The following is a 26,050-nucleotide window of genomic DNA, read 5'->3' as shown; positions in this document are numbered from 1 at the left end:
ATCCTTCTAACAGAACAAGGTTTTTCCTTCACTGTGCAAGATATCATTCTAGCATCCAGGAAACCTTCTTTCTACAAGGAGAAATTATCAATTCAAGTGGAAGCGCTACGTGTGGGACGAAAGGTATTGACCCACTAACCTGTACACCTGAAGCCTTATTGGATTACCTCCACACATTATATGTCGCAGGCCTAGCCACGGCTTCGGTCAGGGTTCACCTCAGTGCCATAGCGGCATTCCACAGACCGCACCACAGTCAGCCTATATATCAACTCATCCCATGGTATCTCATTTTGTTAGAGGGCTAGTGCATCTCCTACCCCCAGTTTCCAAGCCACCAGTGCCGTGGAATCTAAATCTCATCTTGGAACAGCTGATGCTATCACCATTTGAACCCATGGACTCAGCTCATATCAAGTATCTCACATGGAAGGTCGTTTTCCTTACAGCGATAATATCCGCTTGTAGAGTTAGTGAATTGCAGGCGCTTGTTCATTATAGCCCATATCTTCAATTCTATCACGTGAAAGTACTTCTACGGACTCATCCTTCGTTCTTACCGAAGGTGGTCTCGCAATTCCACCTAAACCAATCAATTGAACTGCCTACTTTTTGTCCAAAACCACATCAAAATGAAAGAGAAAAGCTTCTGCATACACTAGACTGCAAAAGGGCATTAGCTTATTATAAGCAGCGGAACAATTCGCCAAAAAGAGCCTCGCAACTATTCATTTCCTTCAATCCAAATGCTCCTGTCTTACCGGTTGCTAAACGTACCATCTCTAGCTGGATAGCTCAATGTATACAGTTCTGCTACCACAAACAAAATTCCAAGCTATCTTCACATCCCAATGCTCATCAAGTACTGGCAGCGGCCACCTCTGTAGCACACCTATGACATGTCCAACCACTGGACATATGTAAAGCAGCCACATGGGCATCCCTTCACACATTCACGTCCCACTGCAGCTTGGACCAGCACACGGCGGAAGATGCCATATTGGGACGAGCACTTCTACAATCATTACCAAAGTAGACATCAAAGTCGACTGCCATGGACTGCATCACGCTTCCATGCACACAACTTCAAGAACCATTTAATCAGCGTGATGGGGAGTTTGGGACTCCCATGACAGCATGGCTAATTCAGCCCTGCTATCAATGGAAAAAAGCAAGTTTGCTTACCGTAAACGGTGTTTCTGTAGATAGCAGGATGAATTAGCCATGCTGACCCTGAGCAGTCGACATTACTCCATATCCTACACGCTTGCTTTATTACAGACTGAGGAGAATCTGGTTTCCGGCGCAGGAACTTAGCTCAGCCTCAGACCAAAGCTCTGATACCACTTCGAAGCTTCGCCTCCTGGGCCTGATAGACAGTTTCCATGACAGCATGGCTAATTCATCCTGCTATCTATGGAAACACCGTTTATGGTAAGCAAACTTGCTTATACATATATTATACAGAAAATATAGCTTGTCATTATTTCACAAAAGACATAGGGCATGTTATTTTCTTGGTCTGACTGTGTGATCCAAACCATAGGGCAAATACAAATAGTAGCAGACCCCAAAATATCACACAACAGAGTCCCAAACTTGCTGAAATAAGCACCCTGGATCCTCCCATGGAAAACAGGCTATTGGGTGTACAGTTTTGCAAAACTGCTTACTCAGTCACTGTCACCTCTGCAGAGATTGTTCAAACAGTGGGATGAGAAAATGTGAACTGATGACCTACTTGCAACTTTGTAAATGTCTTCACTAGAGTCAGCTTTTAGGTGAGCCACTGAAGTGTAGCCATGGCTCTTACTTTGTTGAGTCTTGACAGTCTGGGATCTGCGAGAGGATAGCAGTGCATGATACAGTCTGCTATCCAGTTAGACAATATGCATTTGGCAACAGCCATGCCAGTCTGTTGAGATTGTAAGAGTCAAAAAGTTGAAAAGCCTGACAATGTGGTTGAGTTCTCTTCAGATAACAGGCCTGGGCCTTTTTGCACTCTAGTGAACAGAGAGCTTTCTCGATGTGCATGAGATCTTGGAAAGAACAGGACAAAACAATGGCTCAATGCAAATGAAGCATAGAACCCACTTAGAATGAGTGTGGAGTACCACCCTATTGTGGAAAACCTGTTGGTACAAAGAGTATGAAATCAAAGCTTATAGCTCATGGACTTTTCTAGCCGAAGTGATGGTGATTAGCAATACCACTTTCCACATAAGAAACTGCAAGGAACCAACTCCAGCACCTCATAGGGAGGTTTCATCAGTTGCACCAAAACTAGATTGAGATCCCATGTTGCAGTTGCTTCACAATCAGAGGTCTTGTATTCTACAAGCTCTTCATGAAATTTGATATCGGGGGATGTATTGAGATCAGTTTTCCGTCCACCTGAAAGTGGTAATCAGCAATGGCATTGAGATGCTTTCCAGATGTTGCCCATTTTTCCTCTTACTAAACAAATATTTAATGTTTTATTTACCTTAGGGTTTTGTTCACCCATCCCCAACAATCCTAGTTCAAAGCTTTCCTCAGCAAATTTGCAGTTTGTTTTGGCAGACACTGCACCCCTTATCAATATGTGGATCCCATCTCTGTTCAGCAGTCCTTGAAACGAGCTATGCTTGAACCTGAACAAAACGAAGTTTCATTGGGTTGAAAAAGTGAATGGCCAAGTCTCTAGCATGAAACTATGACTTCCTTTTAACATCGCAAGTATGGAGCATTTCAAAAACTAGCTCTGCGTTCTGCAGCAGCTATACAAACTCTCACCATGCATCCAGAGGAGGAGTCTGACCACAGTAGTTCATGCCATAATAACATCTTGGCTGAACTACTGGAACACTCTATACAAAAACATGACCTCAAAAGGTCTTCACTGATTTAAGCTAATCCAAAACACCACAGCAAGTGATGTGAACATGCCACTCACATTCTTCTAAAATTTCACTTGCTCTCTGTGCCTTATAAAGTCAAATTTAAGGCTCTGAAGATTAAACAGGCTACCTGAAGAGCAAACTACCCCTCTATGCACTTACCAGATCTCTTGGGTCACCAAAAGGGCAAACTACCTTCTATACACTTACCAGATCTCTTGCGTCATCCAATGGAAGTAAAGCACTCCAACACTTAGCACAGGAATAGCCCCCTCCCTATGAAACACTACCAGAAATGCTATGCCAAAATGAAAACTACTTCCAGGAAGCAGCTGAAACCTGGCTTTTTAGCCTAGCTTTCAGTTAAAAAGAGCAATTGACTTCAACCACCCACGTACCCTACATGCGTGTTTCCTCATCAACAGGAGAAGAATTTGGCAAACAGGGACATGACCATCCCCATCTACCAAATTCTTCTGTTAATGAGGAAAATATTCATGAGCCTGTGCAAATATGCATTGCTACTTCCTGGGCACCAGGCTCAGGGACCGAGATGCAGCGACCCCAGTTCCTGATGTCTGTGGTGAAGGGGTCTTCATGGCTCAGTGCCCTCACTGTAAATTACTTGAAAGATTGGTGTGGAAGAGTAAACTAGTGCTTAGAACAACAGGATACAAACCAGGGAAGCTAAGCTTCAAATCCACTGCCATTATTTGTAATCTTAGGCAACTCACTTTACCCTCCATTTTATTCTCAGGTACAAGCTTTTTTCCCATAAATAAGCAGCATGAATTAGCCATGCTGTCTGGGATGTCCTCCAATCCTGTAGGTGGCGGAGCTCTCAAAGCAAAGTTCTGAGTCTTGCTGTACTGTGTGCCAGCTTGGCTTCTCCCCCGCTTCCCTCAGTCTGCTCAGTCTGTTTTTTTCCATGAACCTAACAGCACACGGAGCTCTTGGTCTCCTCACGGTTTTTCTGTGAAGAAAGAAAAAAGGTGTGTTTTCTCTGCCTCAATTCTTTGTCATCAAAAGATAGAAAATGCCTCGTCCACCAGGCTTCAAATTCTGTCAGTGCGGGAAAATAATGTCCATTACGGACGGTCATACCCGCTACTACATTTGCCTGGGTCCAAACCACAACCAGGCTAACTGCAGGGACTGCCGCATGTCCCCATGAGCCCAGAGACAAAGAGCAGCCAGAATTCTAATGTTAAAGGAGGCTGCCTCAGGATCTTATGCCCCCTCAGAGGAGTCAGCTCGATCCTCCCCAAGACTCCCCGTTCTTCGAAAGCGTTGGTGTGTGCACAGGCTGCTTCAGTGGGGCCTCCTGCTTTGACTGTGTCGACCGCGAAGAAGTTGCCATCGGCGCCGACGCATGGCGCAGGTGACCCACCTAATGTGTTGAAGTTGACATCGGCGTCGGGGCTCCAATGTACCATTGACACATCTGGTGCCGGTAGCGGAAGCCATGCTTCGAGCTTGAAGCATGGCCACAAGTCTTCGAAGCATTGAAGCACATCAGTTCCGCACCATCGCCACCTTCTGTCATTGACTCCATAGGCGCAAAAACCTTCAAAGCAACCAAAAAAGCACATATCTGGCCACAAGAGGCAGAAAGAACCATCTCCTCTCTTGATAGTGGAAGAAGATATTTCATCTTCTCCCCCAGATGCCTCTCCAGCATCCTCGGCATCTCGAAGATCGAGCCCTTATGAGCCTCTACGCAAGAAGGCAAAGTCATCAGCATCCTATGAAACTCCGAACTCAGAGACAGAGCGACCCATTCTGCCGTCACAAGCTCCACCATGGGGTTCGTCACTTTTACCTGACATACCACCTCAAACATTAGCCTCACAGGCAATGTCGCAAATTTCCTTGATTTTATCACAATTCTTGGCAACAGTGGCAACTCACGGTGGATGCCTACCAGAAGCTCCACAAGAGGCTCCAGTATCTCCATAGGACAGCCCCAGTCCAGGGCCTGCACCTGCACCACCTTTCCCTTCTCCTCCTCTTGGTGACCAGTCACCTCAGACATCATCACCAAGTTCCTCAACGGGATAACCTTTTGACCGCCCCAGAAGAACAACTGGAACTACTCGCTCTTCCAGAGGATCTGACTTATTCTAAGTTCCTCAAGAAGGTGGGACAACGACTAAACATTGAAACCAAAAAACTTCCAGATCCAGGAGCGGATGTACTTGGCCTCCTAAAAATATTTGAGAGCCCGGCAGAGCCTACTGCTCTTCCATCTCACAAGGTACTGGATTCTGTCATGAAAAGAGCCTGGGAGACACCCCAGGAAGTCCGAATTGAAATATAGACTGCAAGAATCATCCTACTACTCGCATGTACAATTACCTCATGCTTCAGTAGTTGTCGAGTCAGCTATGCAAAACGCTTAGAAATCCCTCCTGCATTCGGGAGAGACTTGAAATACATGGACGACTTCGGGAAAAGAGCATACCAATCTGGTAAGTTCAATGCAAAAATTCAACACGTTTGTAATCACCCAGTATCTAATTGAGTGTTTACAGTCATTAAAACCCAGACTTCAGGAAGGATCTCCAGACCAGCAACTCCTTGGCGTTCCATCATATGGAGGAAGGCCTGCGGCACCTCATACGTACAGTGTACGAGGGGTTTGAAACATCTGCAAAATCCACAGCCAATGCCATCGCAGCTCAAAGACCTGCATGGCTGAGAGCCAGTGCCATCCGAGAGGATGTACATGAAAAATTAGCAAATCTGCCCTGCCTACCCAATTATCTGTTTGGTGACCAATTCAAGGAGACAGTAGCCCAGCTAAAAGAACAAAAACGAGCAGCTATATCTCTAACCTCTCCATCTGACTCTTTATCATCCAAGCGGTATTATCAGTCTTGCCACAAGCCATCATATTAACACCGGCCCTTCAGGCCTTATCCGACTTCATGGCCACCATACTACTCTACCTCTCGCCCTCAGGGCTAGGCAACGTCAGAGGAATCCGAAGCAACCTCTGACACCACAAGATGTCACGGAGACTTGGTTCACGGAATCTCACGATTGGGATATGGCAATACCGGGCTATCACTTGTTAAGGAAGGACAGAGTGGATAGGAAAGGGGGAGGCGTGGCTCTTTACATCAGAAACAATATCCAAGCATCTGACTTGCAAGGAAGATGGGGCAATGAAGAAGCACTATGGGCCAACCTAAAAAAAGATGGGACATCCATTTTTATTGGAGTGGTTTACAGGCCTCCAAACCAAAAGGAAGAGCTGGACAGAGATCTGGTTGAAGACATCCAAAAGATGGGAAAGAAGGGAGAAGTGGTGATTATTGGAGACTTTAATTTGCCGGATGTAGACTGGAGAATCCCATCTGCAGAATCTAACAATAGTAGAGAGATAGTGGATGCTCTGCAAGGAGCTTTCTTCAAACAAATGGTAATGGAACCCACAAGAGAGGGAGCTATACTCTATTTAGTGCTCACTAATGCAGATAACTGTAACTCTCTCCTCCTAGGCCTACCAGCATGCACCATCAAACCACTTCAGATGGTCCTGAACGCCTCTGCAAGAATTCTATCAAATGCCAAAAAGAGAGATCATATCACCCCTATTCTCCACCATCTCCACTGGCTTCCGATTAAATGCAGGATCCAGTTCAAGTCTTTAATGATGATACATAAGGCCTTACACAACATCGCACCTCTCAACCTAACATTTCAAATTCAATTACACACATCTGTGAAACCAACCAGAAGCGCCTATCAGAACAGACTAATCACACAACCGGCGAAATCCGTTCTGAGGAAACGTGCATTATCCACAGCGGGCCCTTCACTTTGGAACTCGCTCCCTCCAGACCTTCGTTTGGAACCATGCCACTCTACATTTAAAGGGAAACTTAAGACTTGGCTTTTCAAACAAGCTTTCCCCTAGAGCCAAGAACTCGAATAAAAGTCTTTTTCAAGCCCACAATGAGTTATTCAGATCTATTATTTTCTTCCTTTTTTCATTCAGAAATTTACACATGCTGACTTCAATGTAAAATCTTGTTTACTTAGTTCTTGTTCAATGTAAAACTTCTTGTTATTCTGTTCTATGTAAACCGCTATTTGTAGCGATAGTTACTGTTCTTTGTGAACCGGGGTGATATGTATATTATACAGGAACCTCCGGTATATAAATTATTTAAATAAATAAATAATGTCTCTGATGTGCAGGTGGGCACCCATCTCGGCACCAGTGATCATCAAACGGTATGGTTTAATATCACAAAAAGGATATGGAAAAGAAACAACGAACCCGAGTTTTGCAGTTCAAAAACACTGACTTTGATGAAATGGGGAAGTACCTGGAGGAAGAACTGGTAGTCTGGGAGAACGAGGGAGATGTGGAACAACAGTGGACCAAACTAAAAGGAGCAATTACCAAGGCAACTAATCTATATGTTAGAAAAGTAAAGAAAAGCAAAAGAAAAATGAAACCTATCTGGTTCTCCAAGAAGGTGGCTGACAAAATAAAGGCTAAAAGAACAGCATTCAAGAAATATAAAGGATCCCAAAAGGAGAAGCACAAAGAAGAATATCTGGTAGCACTGAATCTTCTTGATGTGGCAAAGTTTCTATTGTTAGCTTTGTATAACATGACATGGTTTCTATGAAATCTGATTTAAGAAGTGTATTATTTATGTTTTGTTTTATTATTATTATGTATGTTTTTATGTATATCGCCTAGGCCTTGCAGTGTTAGGCGATTAATAAATCTATTAAATGAAAAATGAAAATGAAATGAGGGAGACAAAGAAAGTAATCAAGACGGCAAAAAGTCAAGCAGAAGAAAGGATTTCCAAAGAGATTAAGAGAGGTGACAAAACATTTTTCAGATACATCAGTGAAAAGAGAAAAGTTCAAAGTGGTATAGTGAAACTGAAAGGTGAAAATGATCAATGTGTGGAGAGAGACGAAGAAATGGCAGAAATATTAAACAAATACTTCAGTTCTGTGTTCACTAAAGAAGACCCTGGAGATGGACCATTGCTAGTTAACAAACTAGAGGGGAATGGAGTAGATGTAACTCCATTTACAGTAGAGAATGTATGGGAAGAGCTGAGAAAACTGAAAGTGGACAAAGCCATGGGGCCTGATGAGGTTCATCCCAGGATACTGAGGGAGCTCAGAGATGTGCTGGCTGGTCCGCTGTGTGATCTGTTCAAAAGATCCCTAGAAACGGGAGAGGTGCCGAGTGACTGGAGAAGAGCGGTGGTGATCCCGCTTCACAAGAGCGGAAACAGAGAAGAGGCTGGTAATTACAGACCAGTTAGCCTCACCTCAGTGGTGGGAAAAGTAATGGAAGAATTGCTGGACCAGAGGCAGCATGGATTCACCAGGGGAAGATCCTGTCAGACAAATCTGATAGAATTTTTTGACTGGGTAACCAAGGAATTGGATCAAGGAAGAGCGCTCTATATCATCTACTTGGACTTCAGCAAAGCTTTTGATACGGTTCCGCACAGGAGACTGGTGAATAAAATAAGACGCTTAGGAGTGAGTGCCAAGGTGGTGACCTGGATTGCAAACTGGTTGACGGACAGAAGACAATGTGTGATGGTAAATGGAACTTGCTCTGAAGAGAGAGTGGTGTTGAGCGGAGTGCCGCAAGGATCGGTGTTGGGACCGGTCCTGTTCAATATCTTTGTGAGCAACATTGCGGACTGGATAGAAGGTAAGGTTTGTCTTTTTGTGGATGACACTAAGATCTGCAACAGAGTGGACACGCCGGAAGGAGTGGAGAGAATGAGACGGGATTTAAGGAAACTGAAAGAGTGGTCGAAGATATGGCAGCTGAGATTCAATGCCAAGAAGTGCAAAGTCATGCATATGGGGTGTGGAAATCCGGAAGAACTGTATTCGATGGGGGGAGAAGGGCTGATGTGCACGGGGCAGGAGAGAGACCTTGGGGTGATAGTGTCTAATGATCTGAAGTCGGCGAAACAATGTGACAAGGCGATAGCTAAATCCAGAAGAATGCTGGGCTGCATAGAGAGAGGAATATCGAATAAGAAAAGGGAAGTGATTATCCCCTTGTACAGGTCCTTGGTGAGGCCTCAGCTGGAGTACTGTGTTCAGTTCTGGAGACCGTATCTCCGAAGGGACAGAGACAGGATGGAAGCGGTCCAGAGAAGGGCGACCAAAAAGGTGGAGGGTCTTCATCGAATGACTTATGAGGAGAGATTGAAGAATCTAAATATGTACACCCTGGAGGAAAGGAGGAGTAGGGGTGATATGATATAGACTTTCAGATACTTGAAAGGTTTTAATGATTCAAAGACAACGTCAAACCTTTTCCATTGCAAAAAAAATCAGAAGAACCAGGGGTCACGATTTAAAACTCCAGGGAGGAAGACTCAGAACCAATGTCAGGCAGTATTTCTTCATGGAGAAGGGTGGTGGATGCCTGGAACGCCCTTCCAGAGAAAGTGGTGAAGACCAAAACTGTGAAGGATTTCAAAGGGGCGTGGGATAAATACCGTGGATCCATAAAGTCTAGAGCAGGGGTCAGGAACCTTTTTGGCTGAGAGAGCCATAAACGCCACATATTTTAAAATGTAATTCCATGAGAGCCATACAATATGTTTAAAACTAAATACAAGTAAATGTGTGCATTTTATGTAAGATCACACTTTTAAAGTACAATAAGTCTCTGAAAATATTACACCAGGCCTTAAGACACCAATACATCTCCTATTAGGAAAACGGACCAAGTCAGGCTGCTATAGAGTCCTACACAGAAACTACACGCCAGCAGAAAACCTCACCTGAATCACGTGCTGTCCCTCACCTAACATAGAATAAAGAGACCAAAACGCATAACAAGAAGCATGCAGACAAAAACTGAATTGGAAACTGCAACAAGCCAGAGTCTCTGTATGCAGTGTAACAAAGGAAAAAAGAAACATCACACATCCTTATAAAACAAATCAAGAAATATAAAATCATCAGCAGTAAAACTGTACTAACAAAAAGAACATATTTCGAAACAGCTGATGAGTGGAATATCCAATAATTAAAAACTCATATAAAACATTTCCAGATACCAACAAAATATTTCAAAATAGCAGACACAAAGATCCAGTAATGAAAAATAATAAGGATACAAAAATGTTTTTGCTCTGCATACCTGGGAACGTTTGATATCCAGGTGTCCTGAGATTGTTCTGAATTAGCAGGAGGTGGGGTGGTTTGCTTGGAACTTTCTCCTCTCTGTCACATACCAGCGCTCTCCCTCTCACACTGGCTCTCAATGACACACCTATACACACATGCTCTCAGTCACTCACATATACAAATGTTTTTTCTCTCTCACTTATATAGGCTCTTAATTACACATTTACACACATGCTGTCTATCTTTTCACGCTTACACACACACAGGCTTTCAATCACATAAATACATGCTGTCTTTTTCTCTCACACACAGACTCTCATTCATATGCTTACAAACATGTCCTCTCTTTCTCTCATTTACACACAGGTTCTCAATCACATACTCACATGCTCCCTCACCTAAATCAGCTCTCAATCACACAGACACACATGGTCTCTCTCTCTCATTTAAACACAGGCTCTCAATCACATACTCACATGCTCCCTCACCTAAATCAGCTCTCAATCACACAGACACACATGGTCTCTCTCTCTCATTTAAACACAGGCTCTCAATCACATGCTCCATCACCTAAACCAGCTGTCAGACACAGACACACATGATCTCTCTCTTACTTATACACACAGGCTCTTAATCATACATACACATGATCTCTCTCACACACAAAGGATCTCAATCATACACACATACTCTTTCAAACAAACAGGTTTTCAATTACAAACTTACACATACAGGTTCCCAATGGTAAACTTACATTCATGCTCTCTCTCTCACAGGCAGGATCTCAATCACAGACATACTCTCTTTCACATATACAGGCTCTCAATCATTCACATACATGCAATCTCTCACTCACACACACAGGATCTCAAACACACATGCTTGCTCGCTCATTCACTCTCTCTCTCCCCCTCCCCGGGAACTCGCGGCAGCAGCAGCCACCTCCCAACGCTAACCTCCTTCATTTTCAGCCCTCGCGGAGGCGAAGGCGGAGTCCCATCGGCCGCGGTTGAAGATTTTCATTTTCCTCCGAGCCGCGCTGCAGTCTTCTTCCCGTCGGACACTAGCGTGCCTGCGCGGGAAGGCACCCGTGCAGGCACGCTAGTGTCACCCGTGCAGGCACCCGATGCTCTCCACGTCCTCTTCCCGCGGCCCGGAAGAGGACGTGGAGAGCATCGGGTGCCTGCGCGGGAAGACCCGCGCAGGCACCCGATGACTCCAGCGCTGGCACCCGGCTGACACCCGATGACTCCCGCGCAGGCACCCGGATGACTCCAGTCGGCGTGCTCTCTTCTCCTCCCCCCCGCGGCCCGGAAGAGGAAGTGGTGAGCATCGGGTGCCTGCGCGGAAGAAGAGACCACGCTAGTGTGGTCTCTTCTTCCCGCGCAGGCACCCGATGCTCTCCACTTCCTCTTCCGGGCCGCAGGGGGGGGGGGGGAGGAGAAGAGAGCACGCCGGTGCCGCTGACTCCAGCTGTCCTGCCGCGTTCCGCCCGGGCTGACAGCATTTTAAGCCCGGGCGGCGGAGGACCGGGGAGCAGCTGGGTCAGCGGGGAACCGCGAAGTATGGCGACACTTGTCTGCGAGCCAGATGCAGCCCTCAAAAGAGCCATATCTGGCTCGCGAGCCATGGGTTCCCGACCCCTGGTCTAGAGGATGTGAATGAAGAGAAGAGGCATGGGGGTTGCTTGAGGGAATGATGGCTACTACCTGGAGATGAATATCCTTATTCAATAATGCGACTCCAACCTTGATCTATGCTTCAACGGCAAGAGGAAATGTGGAAAAAAAGAATTTGCAACCACCTAAAAGTAGGGGAGTAGCTGGCTTGTTACGGTGGTTACTACCCCAAATCAAAAAATACCTGATACTTCACTTTCAATGCAAATCCAGCATAACTCTCTGCTTCAACTGCAGGGGAGGAAATTTAACATTTCACACATATCCAGCATAGCTCTCTGCTTCAACGGCAGGGGAGCAAGTCTGATATTTCACTTCAATGCAAAGCCAGCATAGATCTCTGCTTCAACGGCAGGGAGGAAGTTCGACACTTCACGCATATCCAGCATAGTCCTCTGCTTCAACGGCAGGGGAGCAAGACTGATACTTCACTTTCAATACATAGCCAGCATGGCTCTCTGCTTCAACGACAGGGGAGAATGAAGAAAGGTTGATCTATATTCAGGCAACAATCAACAAGGACTGAATTACACAGTCTGAATAAACAGATAAGCATGGGTGTAGCTTGCTTATTGCGGTGGTTAATACCCCTAACTAAATTAAGCTATTTCACTTAGATGCAGTTCCAACACTGCTCTCTACATTAATGGTGGGGGTGGAAGGGAAATAGAATAAAAAAAAGGTTACTAAGAGCCAAGAGAAACAGATAAGTATGTGAGAGAAAAAAAAAAGTGCGAAAGCTTGCTGGGCAGACTGGATGGGCCGTTTGGTCGTCTTCTGCCGTCATTTCTATGTTTCTATGTAAGATCCAAATCCCCCAAAACCATCACACAGTTTTTAGGGAACCCAAACCCACTGCTACTACTCCTGGTTGGAGGCAGATTATCCCATTTCCTACCTGCATGGGAAGCCATTACAACCGACCTCTGAGTATTGAAAATAGAGGAATTATTTTTCCAATAATTCCTCTATTATTTTCCTCTATTATTTCAATTTCCAATCCATTCCCCCCACACCCCACCTAGTGTGTACAAGACACCTAGCTGAGCACTACGATCAAATGCACCTGGAGATCAACAACTTACTCCAACAGCAATGTATCCCTGAACTGTCTGTACCGCAGTTTCACACAGGATTCTATTCCCAATACTTCCTCATTCCAAAGAAATCAGGAGGGTTACGTCCCATCCTAGATCTTCAAGCACTCAACAAGCACTTGACAACGGAAAAATTCAAGATGACATCCCTCAAGTCCATTCTTCCCTTCATTCAACCCGACTGAATGTGTTCCATGGATCTCAAGGATGCATACTCCCACATACCGATACACCTGGCCTCCTGGCGGTACCTCTGCTTCACAGCCACCGGCCGCCACTTTCAATACAAGAAGCTCCCATTTGGCCTCTCCTCGGCTCCCAGAGTTTTCACCAAATGTCTAGCGGTAACGGTGGCTCACATACGACGACAAGGAATCCAGATATTCCCCTGTCTGGATGATTGGCTACTAATAGCACCCAGCCTGTCTCTCCTACAAGATAATCTCATTACTACCTTCAAATGCTTGGATGGTTTGGGCCTAATGATCAACTACGAAAAATTGAATCTGCAACCCACTCAAGCCTTGCAGTTCATTTGAGCCCATATCGGCACCTCAATGGACAGGGCCTTCCTTCCTGAAACACAAGTGATCAACTTGACAATGCTCGCACACCAACTACAGCAGTCTACCACTGCCCCTGCTCGCCAAATCTTAACACTTCTGGGACATATGGCAGCAGCTATCTATGTGGTTCCCCACATGCGGCATCTGCAATGGGGCGTAAAGACGCAATGGAATCAATTCTCCAGCCATCTCTCTGGGCCCATTACCATTACGCCCAGCATGAGACAGGATTGGTTTGGTGGTTGACACCAACAGCTCTTACAGTGGGAGCCCCACTGCGACCCCCAGCTCATCATATCATATATATAATCACCACAGACATGTCAATCAAAGGATGGGGTGCTCACCTAGTCCTCCTACAAACTCTGGGCCTATGGTCCGCCTGGGAGTTAACACAGCAAATCAATCTACTGGAACTACGGGCAACTTGAAATGCTCTCTGAGCCTTCAAACAAACAAAACACTAAAAGGGAAAACAGTCATGATCCACACCGACAATCAAGTGGCCATGTTCTACATAAACAAATAAGGAGGGTCTGGTTCCTGGACCCTGAGCAAGAAAGCAATAAAAATCCTGGAATGGGCAAACAAGAGGTCCATAACCCTGCAAGCCTCCTACCTACCTGGCATCAACAATGCCAGAGCGGACAAACTGAGCAGAATTTTTCATCCCTGAATGGGAACTTCATCAGAAAGTGGCACTCAAATTCTTTCAAACCTGGGGCTGGCCACGCATCAATCTCTTTGCTACAGAGTGCAACTGCAAGGTTCAAATAAGTCCAAGCTCCCTGAGACTAGCGCAGGACGCATTCCTCATAGACTGGATGGACGGCCTGCTATATGCCTTCCCCACAATACTACTGATTTCTCGCACAGTCCAGCCATGGTACGCATACCTGATTCAGCTATCAGTAGAACAACCAATCCCCCTGGGAAGCAACCCTCACCTCCTTACCCAAGAAGGAGGCTCCCTCCTACATCCACTCCATTCTGAATCTTATGGCATGGAAATTGAAAGGATGTTATTCCAAAGCCTAGACCTGTCACCTCAGCTCCACGATATCCTGATCTTTTCTAGAAAACCCTCCATGAGAATAAATTACAGACGAAAATGGACACGGTATGCCTTTTGGTGCTCTGACAGCGGTCTAGACTCACTCACCTGTCCACCAGAATGATTACTGGCATACCTTCATTTACTCTACCAAAAAGGGCTAGTCACTGCCTCAGTTAGTCCACCTAAGTGCCATAGCAGCGTATCACTCTCTGCACAATGACACGCTGATATCCTCTCACCCCCTAATTTCGAGGTTTATGAAAGGGGTTTTACGTCTACGCCTACTGATCTGGAAGCCCCCCCGTACCTTGGGACTTAAATATTGTGCTCAAACAACTCATCCTAGATTCCTTTCTTGGAAAGTACTCTTTCTTGTAGCACTTACCTCTGCAAGACGTGTCAGTAAGCTACAAGCCCTAGTACACTATTCTCCATCTAGAATTCTACCACAACAAAGTCACGTTACGCATGTATCCTACCTTCCTCCCTAAGGTGGTTTCATCTTTCCACCTCAACCAATTTATCACTCTTCCAACCTTCTGCCCTAAGCCTCATAGCAATGCTGCAGACCGTAGACTACACACACTGGATTGCAAACGTGCACTTGCTTACTATAAACAAAGGACAGCCTCGGAGACTAGAGTATTGCAGCTATTCGTCTCCTTTAACTCTAATGCTCCAAGCCTATCTGTTTCCAAGAGAACTCTATCAATTTGGATCACAAACTGCATATAATTTTGTTACCGGAAATACTCTGAGTCCTTAGCTATATCACCTAAAGCATACCAGGTATGTGCTATGGCGACTTCCATAGTCCCCCTGCGTGACGTGCCCATTGTGGACATTTGCAAGGCTGCAACTTGGTCCTCGCTGCATACATTCACCACCCATTACTGCTTGGTCAAACTCACAGCAGCCGATGCTAGCATGGGCACAAAGATCCTTGAAGCGGGCACCTCCTAACGCAAGAACCAAACAAGGAACTGTCCGCATGTTTTCTCCACTGTCTTGAGCGCATAACGAAACTCATCACAGACTTGATCAAAACGTGTCGATTAAGCCATCGGCTGGGGACTCCCAGACAGCATGGCTAATTCATGCTGCTTATCTACGGGCAAAGAGCAAGTTTGCTTACCATAAACGGTGTTTTCCGTAGATAGCAGATGAATTAGCCATTCTGACCCTCCCGCCTCCCTGGACAGTTCTTGCTACCATATCATCTGCTTAATCATGGACTGAGGGAAGCGGGGGAGGTGTGAAGTTGGCACACACTACAGCAAGACTCAGAACTTTGCTTTGAGAGCTCCGCCACCTACAGGACCAGAGGACATCCCAGACAGCATGGCTAATTCATCTGCTATCTACGGAAAACACCGTTTACGGTAAGCAAACTTGCTCAAATTGTAAATCCTCTAGGGCTAGAGAAATACCTATAGTTCCTGAATGTAATTTGCTTTGAAGTACCAAAAAGTGAAATATAAATCAAATAAATTAATTCAATCCTTTGCACCAAGCTGAAGGAAGTCTTTCTCTGCTCCTGCTCCAGCCGCTCCCCTCACAAGCAGCCTGTAGGGAACCTTGTTCTGTTGCCACCAACTTCCTTCCTCCTGTTCTGAAGTGAAGTTGGAGTGGATAGAGAAGGCAGTTAATGTTTGATCCTTCACAGATCACTTAAATCCTTAACAAACCAAAAATGATTCTGATATAATTTTATTTTTGTATAAAGAACCAGAACCTTTGTATACTGCATTTGTGGCCAATCATACACCATTTACAAGAGCTGGATGTGTTTTGGAAGTCTGCAACTGATGGTGTCTCACAGCTGGCAGTGGGCATTAACTTCAATTCACAGAACCCTTTGGCACTACTGCTGAGAAGTTTCAAAGTTGTGCTAATTCAACTCCTTTTTGTATCTGTTATGTCTCCAATATATGCGCTCATATCTATGTAATTAACAGCATGACAAAGTGTTGATACTGAGGGCGTTTTCAGCATATAAGCTCATACTCAGAAAGACAAGGACATTCTCCAGAAAATATAAAAGGATGGTTGCACTATTTCAGTTCAAAACTAAAGTGACATTCCCTGTACGTACGTCCAGACTCCTGGATTTTGCCTCCCCTCCAGCAGATGGAGACAGAGAAGTTTTGACTGACTCTGCCCTATATCCTGAGGTGCCTCCAGTAGATGGTGGAGGTGCAAAATCCTACAGTCTATAGATTAAAAAAAAATAGTAATAGAATAAGGAAATAGTTTAGGATTAGTTTCTTTTTTCTTTTTCGAAGACAGAACATTTTCCTGAGCCTCCCAGGGGGTCGTCAGGTCCTGGTGGGACATCCCCCTTGGTATTTGAGGCTGGTGGAGCTAGGGGTCGGGGACCCTGCTGCCATACACTGCTGACAGCGGTCGGGGTGATACTGGGGAGCCTGGTTCACTCACCCTGTTGGGAACAGGACCCGATGTTCCTTTCAGCTCAAGAAAATATTTGAAGTGTCAGTGCTTTGAGTGAGGGCTGCCATATGCAGCAATTTGTCCTTGAGGGCAAGTCTTCGCTGGGTACAACAATTGCAGAGTAGCACGTCTCTCTCAGAGGAGGAGGCTGTTGAAGCTGGGTGGCTGGTGGCTGCGGTGGCTTACCGTGCAGATGCCCTCTATGATCTGCTACGGACTTCAGCCAGGTCTATGGTTTCAGCCGTCTCTGCCCGCAGGCTCCTCTGGTTGAGGAACTGGTCTGCAGATGTCTCCTCCAAGGCTCAGCTGGGCTCTCTGCCTTTCAAGGGCAAGCTACTCTTCGGGAAGGACTTAGAAGACATGATTTAATCCTTGGGGGAAAACAAGGTCCATCGCCTATCGGATGATAGACCCAAGATGAGAGGTTCCTTTCTTCCTTGCTCACGTTTCCGTGGGAATTAGAGATTCTGGTCTTCCCGGTCGTCAGGTTCCTCATCTAGGCAAAGCTCCAGCAGATAGCAGTCCTGGTCCCAGTCCTTTCGGGGGCGGCACTTTGGCAGAACTGGGACCCCCCCCAATCTACGAGAGGAGTTAAGTCCTCCCAATGAAGCGAGACCAGTCCATTCCTCTATTCCGGTTGTCGGAGGCAGATTTGCTCTGTTTTACGAGGAGTGGACCAAATTAACATCGGACCAGTGGGTCCTCAACGTAATAAGACACAACTACACCTTAGATTTTGTTCGGCGCCTTCGAGACCGCTTCTTGTTTCCCCATGCTTGTACAAAGAGAAGCGTTGGGCGCTGCTGGACACATTATAGCGCCTACTCGAGCTCGGAGCCATTATACCAGTTCCTCCTGCAGAATGGCGGAAGGGCCGCTATTCCATTTACTTCATGGTGCCCAAGAAAGAGGACATGTTCTGGCCCATCCTCGATTTAAAGAGGGTCAACAGATGTCTTCAAGTTCCACGGTTTCGGATGGAGACCCTAAGGTCGGTTATTGCTTCAGTGCACAAGGGAGAATTCCTAGCATCGCTGCATCTGACCGAAGCGTACTTGCACATCGGAATCCGGGCCAACCACCAGAAATTCCTGGGGATTTCCATCCTGGGAGATCATTTTGTTTTGTGCTCTGCCTTTCGGGCTCTCCACAGCACCCAGAACTTTTACCAAGGTAATGGTTGTGGTGGCAGCAGAATTCCGGAAGGAGGGATTCGTAGTTCATCCATATCTGGAAGACTGGCTGATTTGAGCGAAGTCGGCGTCTCTCTGTCGCTCTGCGGTGCATCGGATTCTTCAACTGTTGAGGTCGCTAGGTTGGATAGTCAATCTGGCCAAGAGCCACCTGGTTCCCTCCCAGTTCTTGGAGTTTCTAGGAGCCCTGTTTGAGACACGGCTAGGCAAGGTTTTCCTCACCGAGTCATCAAACGTCAGGGACAAGTTCAGGCCTTTTTGGCCAAACGTTTCCCCAGGGTCTGGGACTACTTGCAGGTCCTCGGCTCAATGGCTTCCACCCTGGAGCTAGTCCCATGGGTCTTTGCTCATATGAGACCTCTTCAGTTAGCACTGCTTTCCTGTTGGAACCCAGTGTCCGAGCAATTTCATCTTCCACTTCCTCTTAAAGACTCTGCACATTCCAGTCTGGATTGGTGGCTCCTCTAAGACAATTTGCGCCAGGATGTGGACTTGGGCGTTCCCTCTTGGATGGTGGTCACCATAGATTCCAGTCTCTTCGGCCGGGGAGCGGTTTGTCAGGGGAGGACGGTACAGGGCCAATGGTCAGTGAAGGAATCCCTGTGGTCAAATCAATTGTTTGGAGACCAGGGCAGTGCTATTAGTGCTACAGGCTCTTCTGCTGCTGCAGGGGATGTCTGTCAGAGTTCTGTCAGACAATGTGACAGCAGTGGCTTATATCAATCGCCAAGGAGGAATCAAGAGTCGGCTGGTGGCAGTCGAGGCCCAACAGTTGATAAGCTGGGCAGAACAGCACCTAGTCAGTATTGAAGCCTCTCACATCGCCGGGGTCGACAACGTTCAAGCCGATTTTCTCAGTCATCACTGGCTTGATTCCGGGGAGTGGGAGCTCTCCGAAGAAGCATTCCATCTCATATTGGACAAGTGGTCCAGACCGAGCGTGGACTTGATGGCAACGTTTCAAAATGCCAAAGCCCCTCGCTTCTTCAGTCTGCGCTGGAAGCCAGGAGCGGAGGGGGTGGATGCCCTAGTTCTCGCCTGGCCAAAGAACGTCCTACTGTATGTGTTCCCGCCTTGGTCTTTGGTCAGCAGGGTGCTGCAGCGCATCGAAACTCACCTGACAGAGGTGATCCTGGTGGCACCGGAATGGCTGAGATGTCCATGGTTTGTGGATCTAGTCTTCCTAAGGTGGAAGGACCCCTGAGGTTTCGGTGGCTCCCCAATCTTCTACGTCAGGGGCCCGTTTGTTTGGAAGAGGCAGATCGCTTTTGTCTAGCAGCATGGCATTTGAGAGACAACGACTGAAGAGCAAAGGTTATTTAGATGCGGTTTTGCGTTCAAGGAAAACCTCTACCTCCCTGGCCTATGTCAGGGTGTAGGGGATTTTTGAGTCTTGGTGTGTAGAGCACAAGGTGGGGTCTACTCGGGCTTTGTGGCCTTTTTACAAGCTGGCCTGGATAAAGTCTTATCTTGCAGCTTTCTAAGAGTGCAGATAGCGGCCCTCAGTTGTTTGTGGTAAGATACGAAGTGCAGCCTTAGCCGCACATCCGGACATGGCGCATTTTCTCTGAGGGGCAAAACATTTGCATCCTCCAGTCCGAAATCCTTGTCCTTCGTGGAGCCTGAATTTGGTTCTCAAGGCTCTGTGTGTGGCGCCTTTTGAGCCTCTGAAGAGGGCGACGTTCAAAGATCTTACATTAAAAGTGGTTTTTCTCGTGGTTATTTCTTCAGCTTGGCAGGTGTCAGAGCTGGTTCTTATCTGCTAATTCTCGTTCCTGTAGTACCACGGATCAGTCCAGAGTCCCGCCCATTTCAGCGTCGGGATAATGGAGAGTGCGCTCGTACAGTACTTCTTTGTTTTTTCTCTGCAGATTAGTTCTCAAGGTTATAATGGATTCTGCTCCCACTTAGCATTCATGAGCAGGATGTTTTTGGCATTGCAGGGTTTCTCCTCCTCCTGTTCATGAGGGGGTAAAATTTGTTAATGGTTCATGTAGATTTTAATCATTCTGCTTTGATACAGTGTAATACTGATAGACTGTAGGTGGCACCTCAGGGTTTAGGGCAGAGTCAGTCAAAACTTCTGTCTCCATCTACTGGAGGGGAGGCAAAACCCAGGAGTCTGGACTGATCCGTGGTATTACAGGAACAAAAATTAGCAGGTAAGAACCGATTTTCCTTTTCACAGTTGAAAGTTTGTAACTATGTCTTAACTTGATAAATTGTTGAGTTTTGTACTTGGTACATAGACATGCCCCTAGGTACGTGTCTGTGTGTTTGTTAAATCTTCCAGGGATGTCAGTGGTTTTATTCGAGCCAGTTCATCTTTGATTTCCTTCCTTAAGCCAAGGTGGAATTGGTGCTAGAAGGATTCCTCGCTCCATCCCATATTCACTTGTAATTGGCGGAAGCAAGCTACATAAGAGTGAAGGAGTAGCCAAGTGGTTAGAGCAGTGAGCGGGAATCCAGGATTCAAATCCCACTGCCACTTCTTGTGACTCTTGGGCAAGTCACATCACCCTCCATTGCTTCAGAAACAAACTTGGGGGAAGATTCATTAAGGCGTTTATCCCATTTTGTGTCTATTAAAAAAAAAAAACCTTAGTGAATTGGGTACTTAGATTGTAAACCCTCTGTGAATAGGGAAATACCTACAGTATCTGAATGTAAGTACCTGAATGTGATTTGCTTTGAAGTGCCTGAAAGGTACAATATAAATAAAATAAATGAAAGGACAGAACCTGTCTCTTTCCTAAGTTACATTAAGCTTTTCTCTACAGTGCATTTCTGATGCAGGTCAGAGAACTTTTTTTTTTTAATTTTAATTCTCTGAGAAATGCATCCCAAGTTATATTTGGTTCTCGTTCCATCAGTGGCCCATTTCATCCCCTATGAACAGAGTTACTACCCAGTACAGTCTTTTAACTTCCATCATTAAATTATTCTGGATACAGCTCACACTGGTGCAAAAAACCATTGATAGCTCCCCTTGCTTCCACCAAACTGCTCTGTGGGGAATGGACTAGGAGCTGGATAATGCCTTCTTACTGCAGCCTGTGGTTGCTGATACTTCTGTTCATACAGTATATGTGCAGTCTGCAGATGCTGACAACGTATGTTTCCATAACTGGATTATCTCATCATATAAAGTTTGTAGTGCCTGAACCCTGCTGCAGCAGGAACTAACTCTCAGGCTGATACAGTAAAAATTGCGGGTGAGCGCCCGCTCTCCCGGCGCACGCACAGGCCACTCACCTGTGCACGCAATTCAGTAAAAAAAAATATTCAAATTAGGGCCTGCGGTAAAAAGAGGCACAAGGGACACTAGCGCGTCCCTAGCACCTCTTTTTTGACAGGAGCGGCAGCTGTCTGGTTTGACAGCCGATGCTCAATTTTGCTGGCGGCGGTTCTTAAACCCACTGACAGCCAAGGGTTCGGAAACCGGATGCCGGCAAAATTGAGCGAATGGTTTTCAACCCACGGGCCGACTTAAAATTTTTTTTTATTATTATTATTTTTAATTATTTGTAACTTTTAGGACCTCAGACTTAATATCGCAATGATATTAAGTCAGAGGGTGTACAGAAAAGCAGTTTTTACTGCTTTTCTGTGCATTTTCCCGGTGGCGGCAGAAATTAACGCCTATCTCTGGGTAGGTGCTAATTTCTGAAAGTAAAATGTGCGGCTTGGCTGCACATTTTACTTACTGAATCGCGCGGGAATAACTAATAGGGCCATCAACGTGCATGTGCATGTTGCTGGCGCTATTAGTTTCAGGGTGGGGTTGGACGCACATTTTCGACGCACTTATTACCCCTTACTGAATAAGGGGTAAAGCTAGCGCGTGAAACGCGGGTTAACAGTGCGCTCCTCCAGGCAAATGAATTGCAGGGTGTGGTTCACTCTTAGCTAGATAGTTGCAGCTGCAAAAGGACACATAAACTGCAGTTAACAAAACAAAATCAAAGAAACACCTAGCTCAACTGAGCACTAACTAATAATAATTTTCCCTCTCTGCTCAGGCAGGAATAAGTCCTTTATCTTGTATATAAAAAATTAAAAATTGCAGCAATATGTTTTTAGCTGTTTTCACAGCCAGAGTCTGGAAAAATTGGGGTAGAACTTTGAGGCTCATGAGCTGTTGGATCTATAGGATTGGGGCTGGCACAGACTGTCAAGATCTGATCAGGGCATAGACACAACAGGCACAGTTCACATGTATAATACATAACATGGGTTCCTGTCTTACAGTATGCAAGAGAAACAAAAAGTATCCAAGAGTGCTTCTTTATCAGGCAAGCGAGGAGTGAGATCCAAAACAGCTCAATTAGATTCAGAATAGCCCTTACAGACCCTGCCCAGTGAATTATGGATTTGTTGTACCAACAGAGACACTCTGCTATCTAGGAGTTTAAACAGATGTGCTCTCACGGGTGGGTCTCCTTTTGGACCAATAAGACTTCACTAGGTCCCACCCACTAATACCTGGAGTATAGAAATATTTATTGCCAGGTTCTTGTGGCCTGGTTTGGCCTCTGTTGGAAACAGGATGTTGGGCTTGATGGACCCAGCATGGCAATTTCTTATGTTCTTATGCTTCCCTAACTCTCCACAGCTAGTATGGCTCTCTCTGGAGGGTTCCAGCATGCAGCTTTCACAGCCAGTAGTTCAAGACCTGCTGGCCCTTACACATGGTAACATAATATCACTGCTAACATAACATTTCAGAAGATATAGAGAAGAGACTATAAATCTAGAATTATTAGCTCAGATATGTATATATTTAATAAAGTACTCAATTGGTGTAATGTGCTTCCTTCTTTAGGGTAATATTGTTAAGAAATATGTGCAGCCCAACCCTAAAACATACGAGGACCGAATTGCACTGATTCTGAAGATGTGCATAGAGGCTGCGTCAGAAGCCGTGAATCTGAATTGCAGAATTCTAGGAGTAGGTAAGTTGTTTGGCTTATGAAATGAATGCTATAGTGCACAGATAACCACAAGAGCCATTAACAGGCCTCGTTTAAAGGGCATTCACAATAAATATAAATGAGATGCATGCTCTGCCTCCATTGTATGCAAATACATCTCATGCATATTCATTACAGACATCCTGAAACTGGGCCTGTTTGTGGCTCTTGAGGATCGGAGTTGGCCATCCTTGCTATAGTAAAACTGCTTTTACTAATATGCTACAGGTATGGCCAGTGTTGCCCCATGCCCCCAAAGAGCCACACCAACAAATGAAAACAAAAAGCAAAACCAAATTAATTTCACAATAGGTTTAATATTTGGATTATTGGATGCATCTGTTCATGAGTAAGACATGTCCAAATTAAAATCTTAAACACTAACTATGATATACAGGGTGGCCCATGGAAAAGTAGCCTGCCTCCTGGCACTGGTATTGGAGGTGTGCTACCTTTCCATGGGCCACCCTGTACAATAATGAAACATTCTGTGCTAGTGAATCATCTTATCTAACAAAATATTTATGCCTTTCAAAAAGTTAGCTTAGGGTGCATCTGTGTTTGACTGTAATATCACTTTAAAAATGCTCTTGGTTATTTTATTTTTTATTTATTTATTGACATTTGATACTTCACTTCTTACCACGAATGGCCTGTAAGCAGATTACAATAGAATTAAATTGAGGCAGTATTTGAATTGGCTATACATTTTGTGTAAGATTCAAAGTTGACATCATTAGAGCAGGTAGTCAAAAATGTAGGTAGTTAAAGTTAATGGATAGAAGGCCTCTGTTGGGAAGACATGGCTAAAACCCTGAAGGTGAGGTAGCTGAGCTCAAGACGTAAGGTTAGCAGTAGCATGTTCCAGATTTTTGGAGCAGCGTAACACGTAAAAAAGTGAGAAGTCTTTTGCAGAAGAGTCTGGCAGAGGTGGATTGGACAGAAGGGCTATTTGGGAGGAATGGAGTTCTCTAATGGAGCAGTAGGAGAGAAGTTGTTACAAGAAGTATTCTAGGACTGTTTGTTCACATGTTTGAAGATGAAGCAGAGGATTTTGAATTTTATTCTGCTTGCAGCTGGGAGCCAATGTAGTGTAGTATTTGCAGAATCCTTGGTTTCCTACTGCAGATTTTTCAAAATTCTGTGGCAAATTTACATATATTTGCAATTTAAAATGTAGGGGTTTTTTTTTACTTTATAAAAAGTCTTTTTCTGCTATTTCTGTATCCATTTAATTTGGAGGTCCATATTTAGACACACTCTGGCTAGCAGAGTTAGCCAAATAAGTTTATTTGGCTAACTTAGGAGGTATATTCAATATTGAAAACCGCACTATTGAATATAGCCGACTCTCTTAAAGTTAGCTGGCTAACTATAGCTGCCTAACTTTAGAACAGCTCTTTGGCCCAACTAGACTCAGCCGGCTAACTCTGAATATCGGAGCTAGGCTGGCTAACTCAACTCCTCCCAGTTATGCCCCTGGAACACCCCTAATTTAGCCAGCTAAATTCTAGCCGGTTATCTTATTAACCAGCTAGAATTTAGCCAGATAAATGCTCAAATATCCATTTAGCCATTTAACATCTGAGTTAGCCGGCTAAATGCTTTTGAGAATGGACCTCCTGGTTCTTAATTAGAGGAAAAGGAATCCTCTAGCAAAGGATTGGGGCTGGGGAGGAAGGAGTGGAAGGGATCTGGAAATGGAAAGAGAACAGATAACAGAGGTGGAATGTAAAGAAGGAATCATAGGCAGTAGGGATTGAAGGATAAAGGAAGGAGGAAAAGAGGAAGGATTCAGGAAGGATAAAGAGAGAGAGTGAGAAGGGAGAGGTAAGGGAAGAGGGATCAGTAGTGGGGAAATAGGAATAAAGGGAGTATTGAGGATGAGTGTGGAAGAGGAGGAGGGAAGATTGAGATAAGAAGAAGGCCAAGAGATGAGGGGAGGAGGAGGGAAGATTGGGATGGAATGAAGCCATAGGCCCCTCCTTTCCTTCCTCCAAATCACACCCCATCCCTCCTGTCCTTTATCCCCTTTCCAAAGTCCCTTTGATCCCCTCACTCTCCCTCTTTTACTTCCCTTCCCCACCATCCTCCCACTCTCCTTCATTCACTTCCTCCCCCTCACAAATCATGATTCCCTCTCTCCTACCCACACTTCTCACAAACATGATGCCCTTCCCCTCTGTCACCTTGGTTCACTCCCTGCTGTCCCATGGTAATCTCTGGTTAATTCATTCACTCCCTCCCAAACCCCCCCTCAGGCAATCCCCGGTTCATTTATTCCCTCTCTCCCTCTCCCCTCCAAGGCAATCTCCAGTTTATTCAATTACTCCCCTACAGTGATCCCTGGTTCATGAGGACCATAGCACAACATTCAGGCCCTGGCAGAGGACTAGAGAGGAAACACTGGAGGAGTTGCAAAGCCCCCAGCCTCTTCCTTCACTAGTTTTACAATAGGAGCACAAGTGAATGAAGGGTTCTGGACCGGGGGGGCGCAGAGTGGAAACATTGCACTACCACAAATGTTTTTTTTCCAGGAAGGAAGAGGGAATGTTTAGAAGAGCCTTGTGCTGTCCCACCACCTCCCCAATGCTTCTTTTCTGAGAGGACCCCCAGTCCCCTGTGGTAATTTGGCCAAAATAGGCCAATTCCGCAGAAAGGGCCAAAATTTGCAGCCCTTACCACGGCTGCAGAATTGTTGGAGATTGGGGGCCCTGAGTAGATTTTATTTGATCTGCTGCTTTGGCTCCTACCAGAATTCTCATGGCTGTACTCTGCAAAAGCTGAAGGTATTTAAAAATGTATTGTGAGATGTAATTGAATAGAAAATTGCAGCAGTCTGTTCTGCTGGTGATTAATGCGTGTATCACTGTGGCCTGATTGTCTAGGTCAGCGGTTCTCAACCAGTGTTTCGCGACACACCAGTGTGTCGCGGCTCCCGGTGTCCCTGTTGAACAGGCCGAGATTGGAGAATGGAGATTGGAGAGACGGTGTGAGCCACCG

General features: G+C 45.5%; 1 protein-coding gene across 3 annotated transcripts in view; it reads left to right on the top strand.

Moving 5' to 3' along the window:
* Nucleotides 1–26,050, top strand: part of GNE (glucosamine (UDP-N-acetyl)-2-epimerase/N-acetylmannosamine kinase) — a 320,201-nt gene that overhangs the window by 255,458 nt on the left and 38,693 nt on the right. For all 3 annotated transcript variants that reach the window (XM_029602629.1, XM_029602641.1, XM_029602639.1), the window contains one exon: nt 22,900–23,029. In XM_029602629.1, coding sequence (XP_029458489.1) covers nt 22,900–23,029 — 130 coding nt within the window. The remainder of the gene's footprint in view (nt 1–22,899; nt 23,030–26,050) is intronic.

This window comes from Rhinatrema bivittatum, chromosome 1 (genome assembly GCF_901001135.1).
Source record: "Rhinatrema bivittatum chromosome 1, aRhiBiv1.1, whole genome shotgun sequence".
Classification (NCBI taxonomy): domain Eukaryota; kingdom Metazoa; phylum Chordata; class Amphibia; order Gymnophiona; family Rhinatrematidae; genus Rhinatrema; species Rhinatrema bivittatum.
Note: the sequence above shows the minus strand (reverse complement) of the source record. Positions and strands in the feature narration are given on the sequence as shown.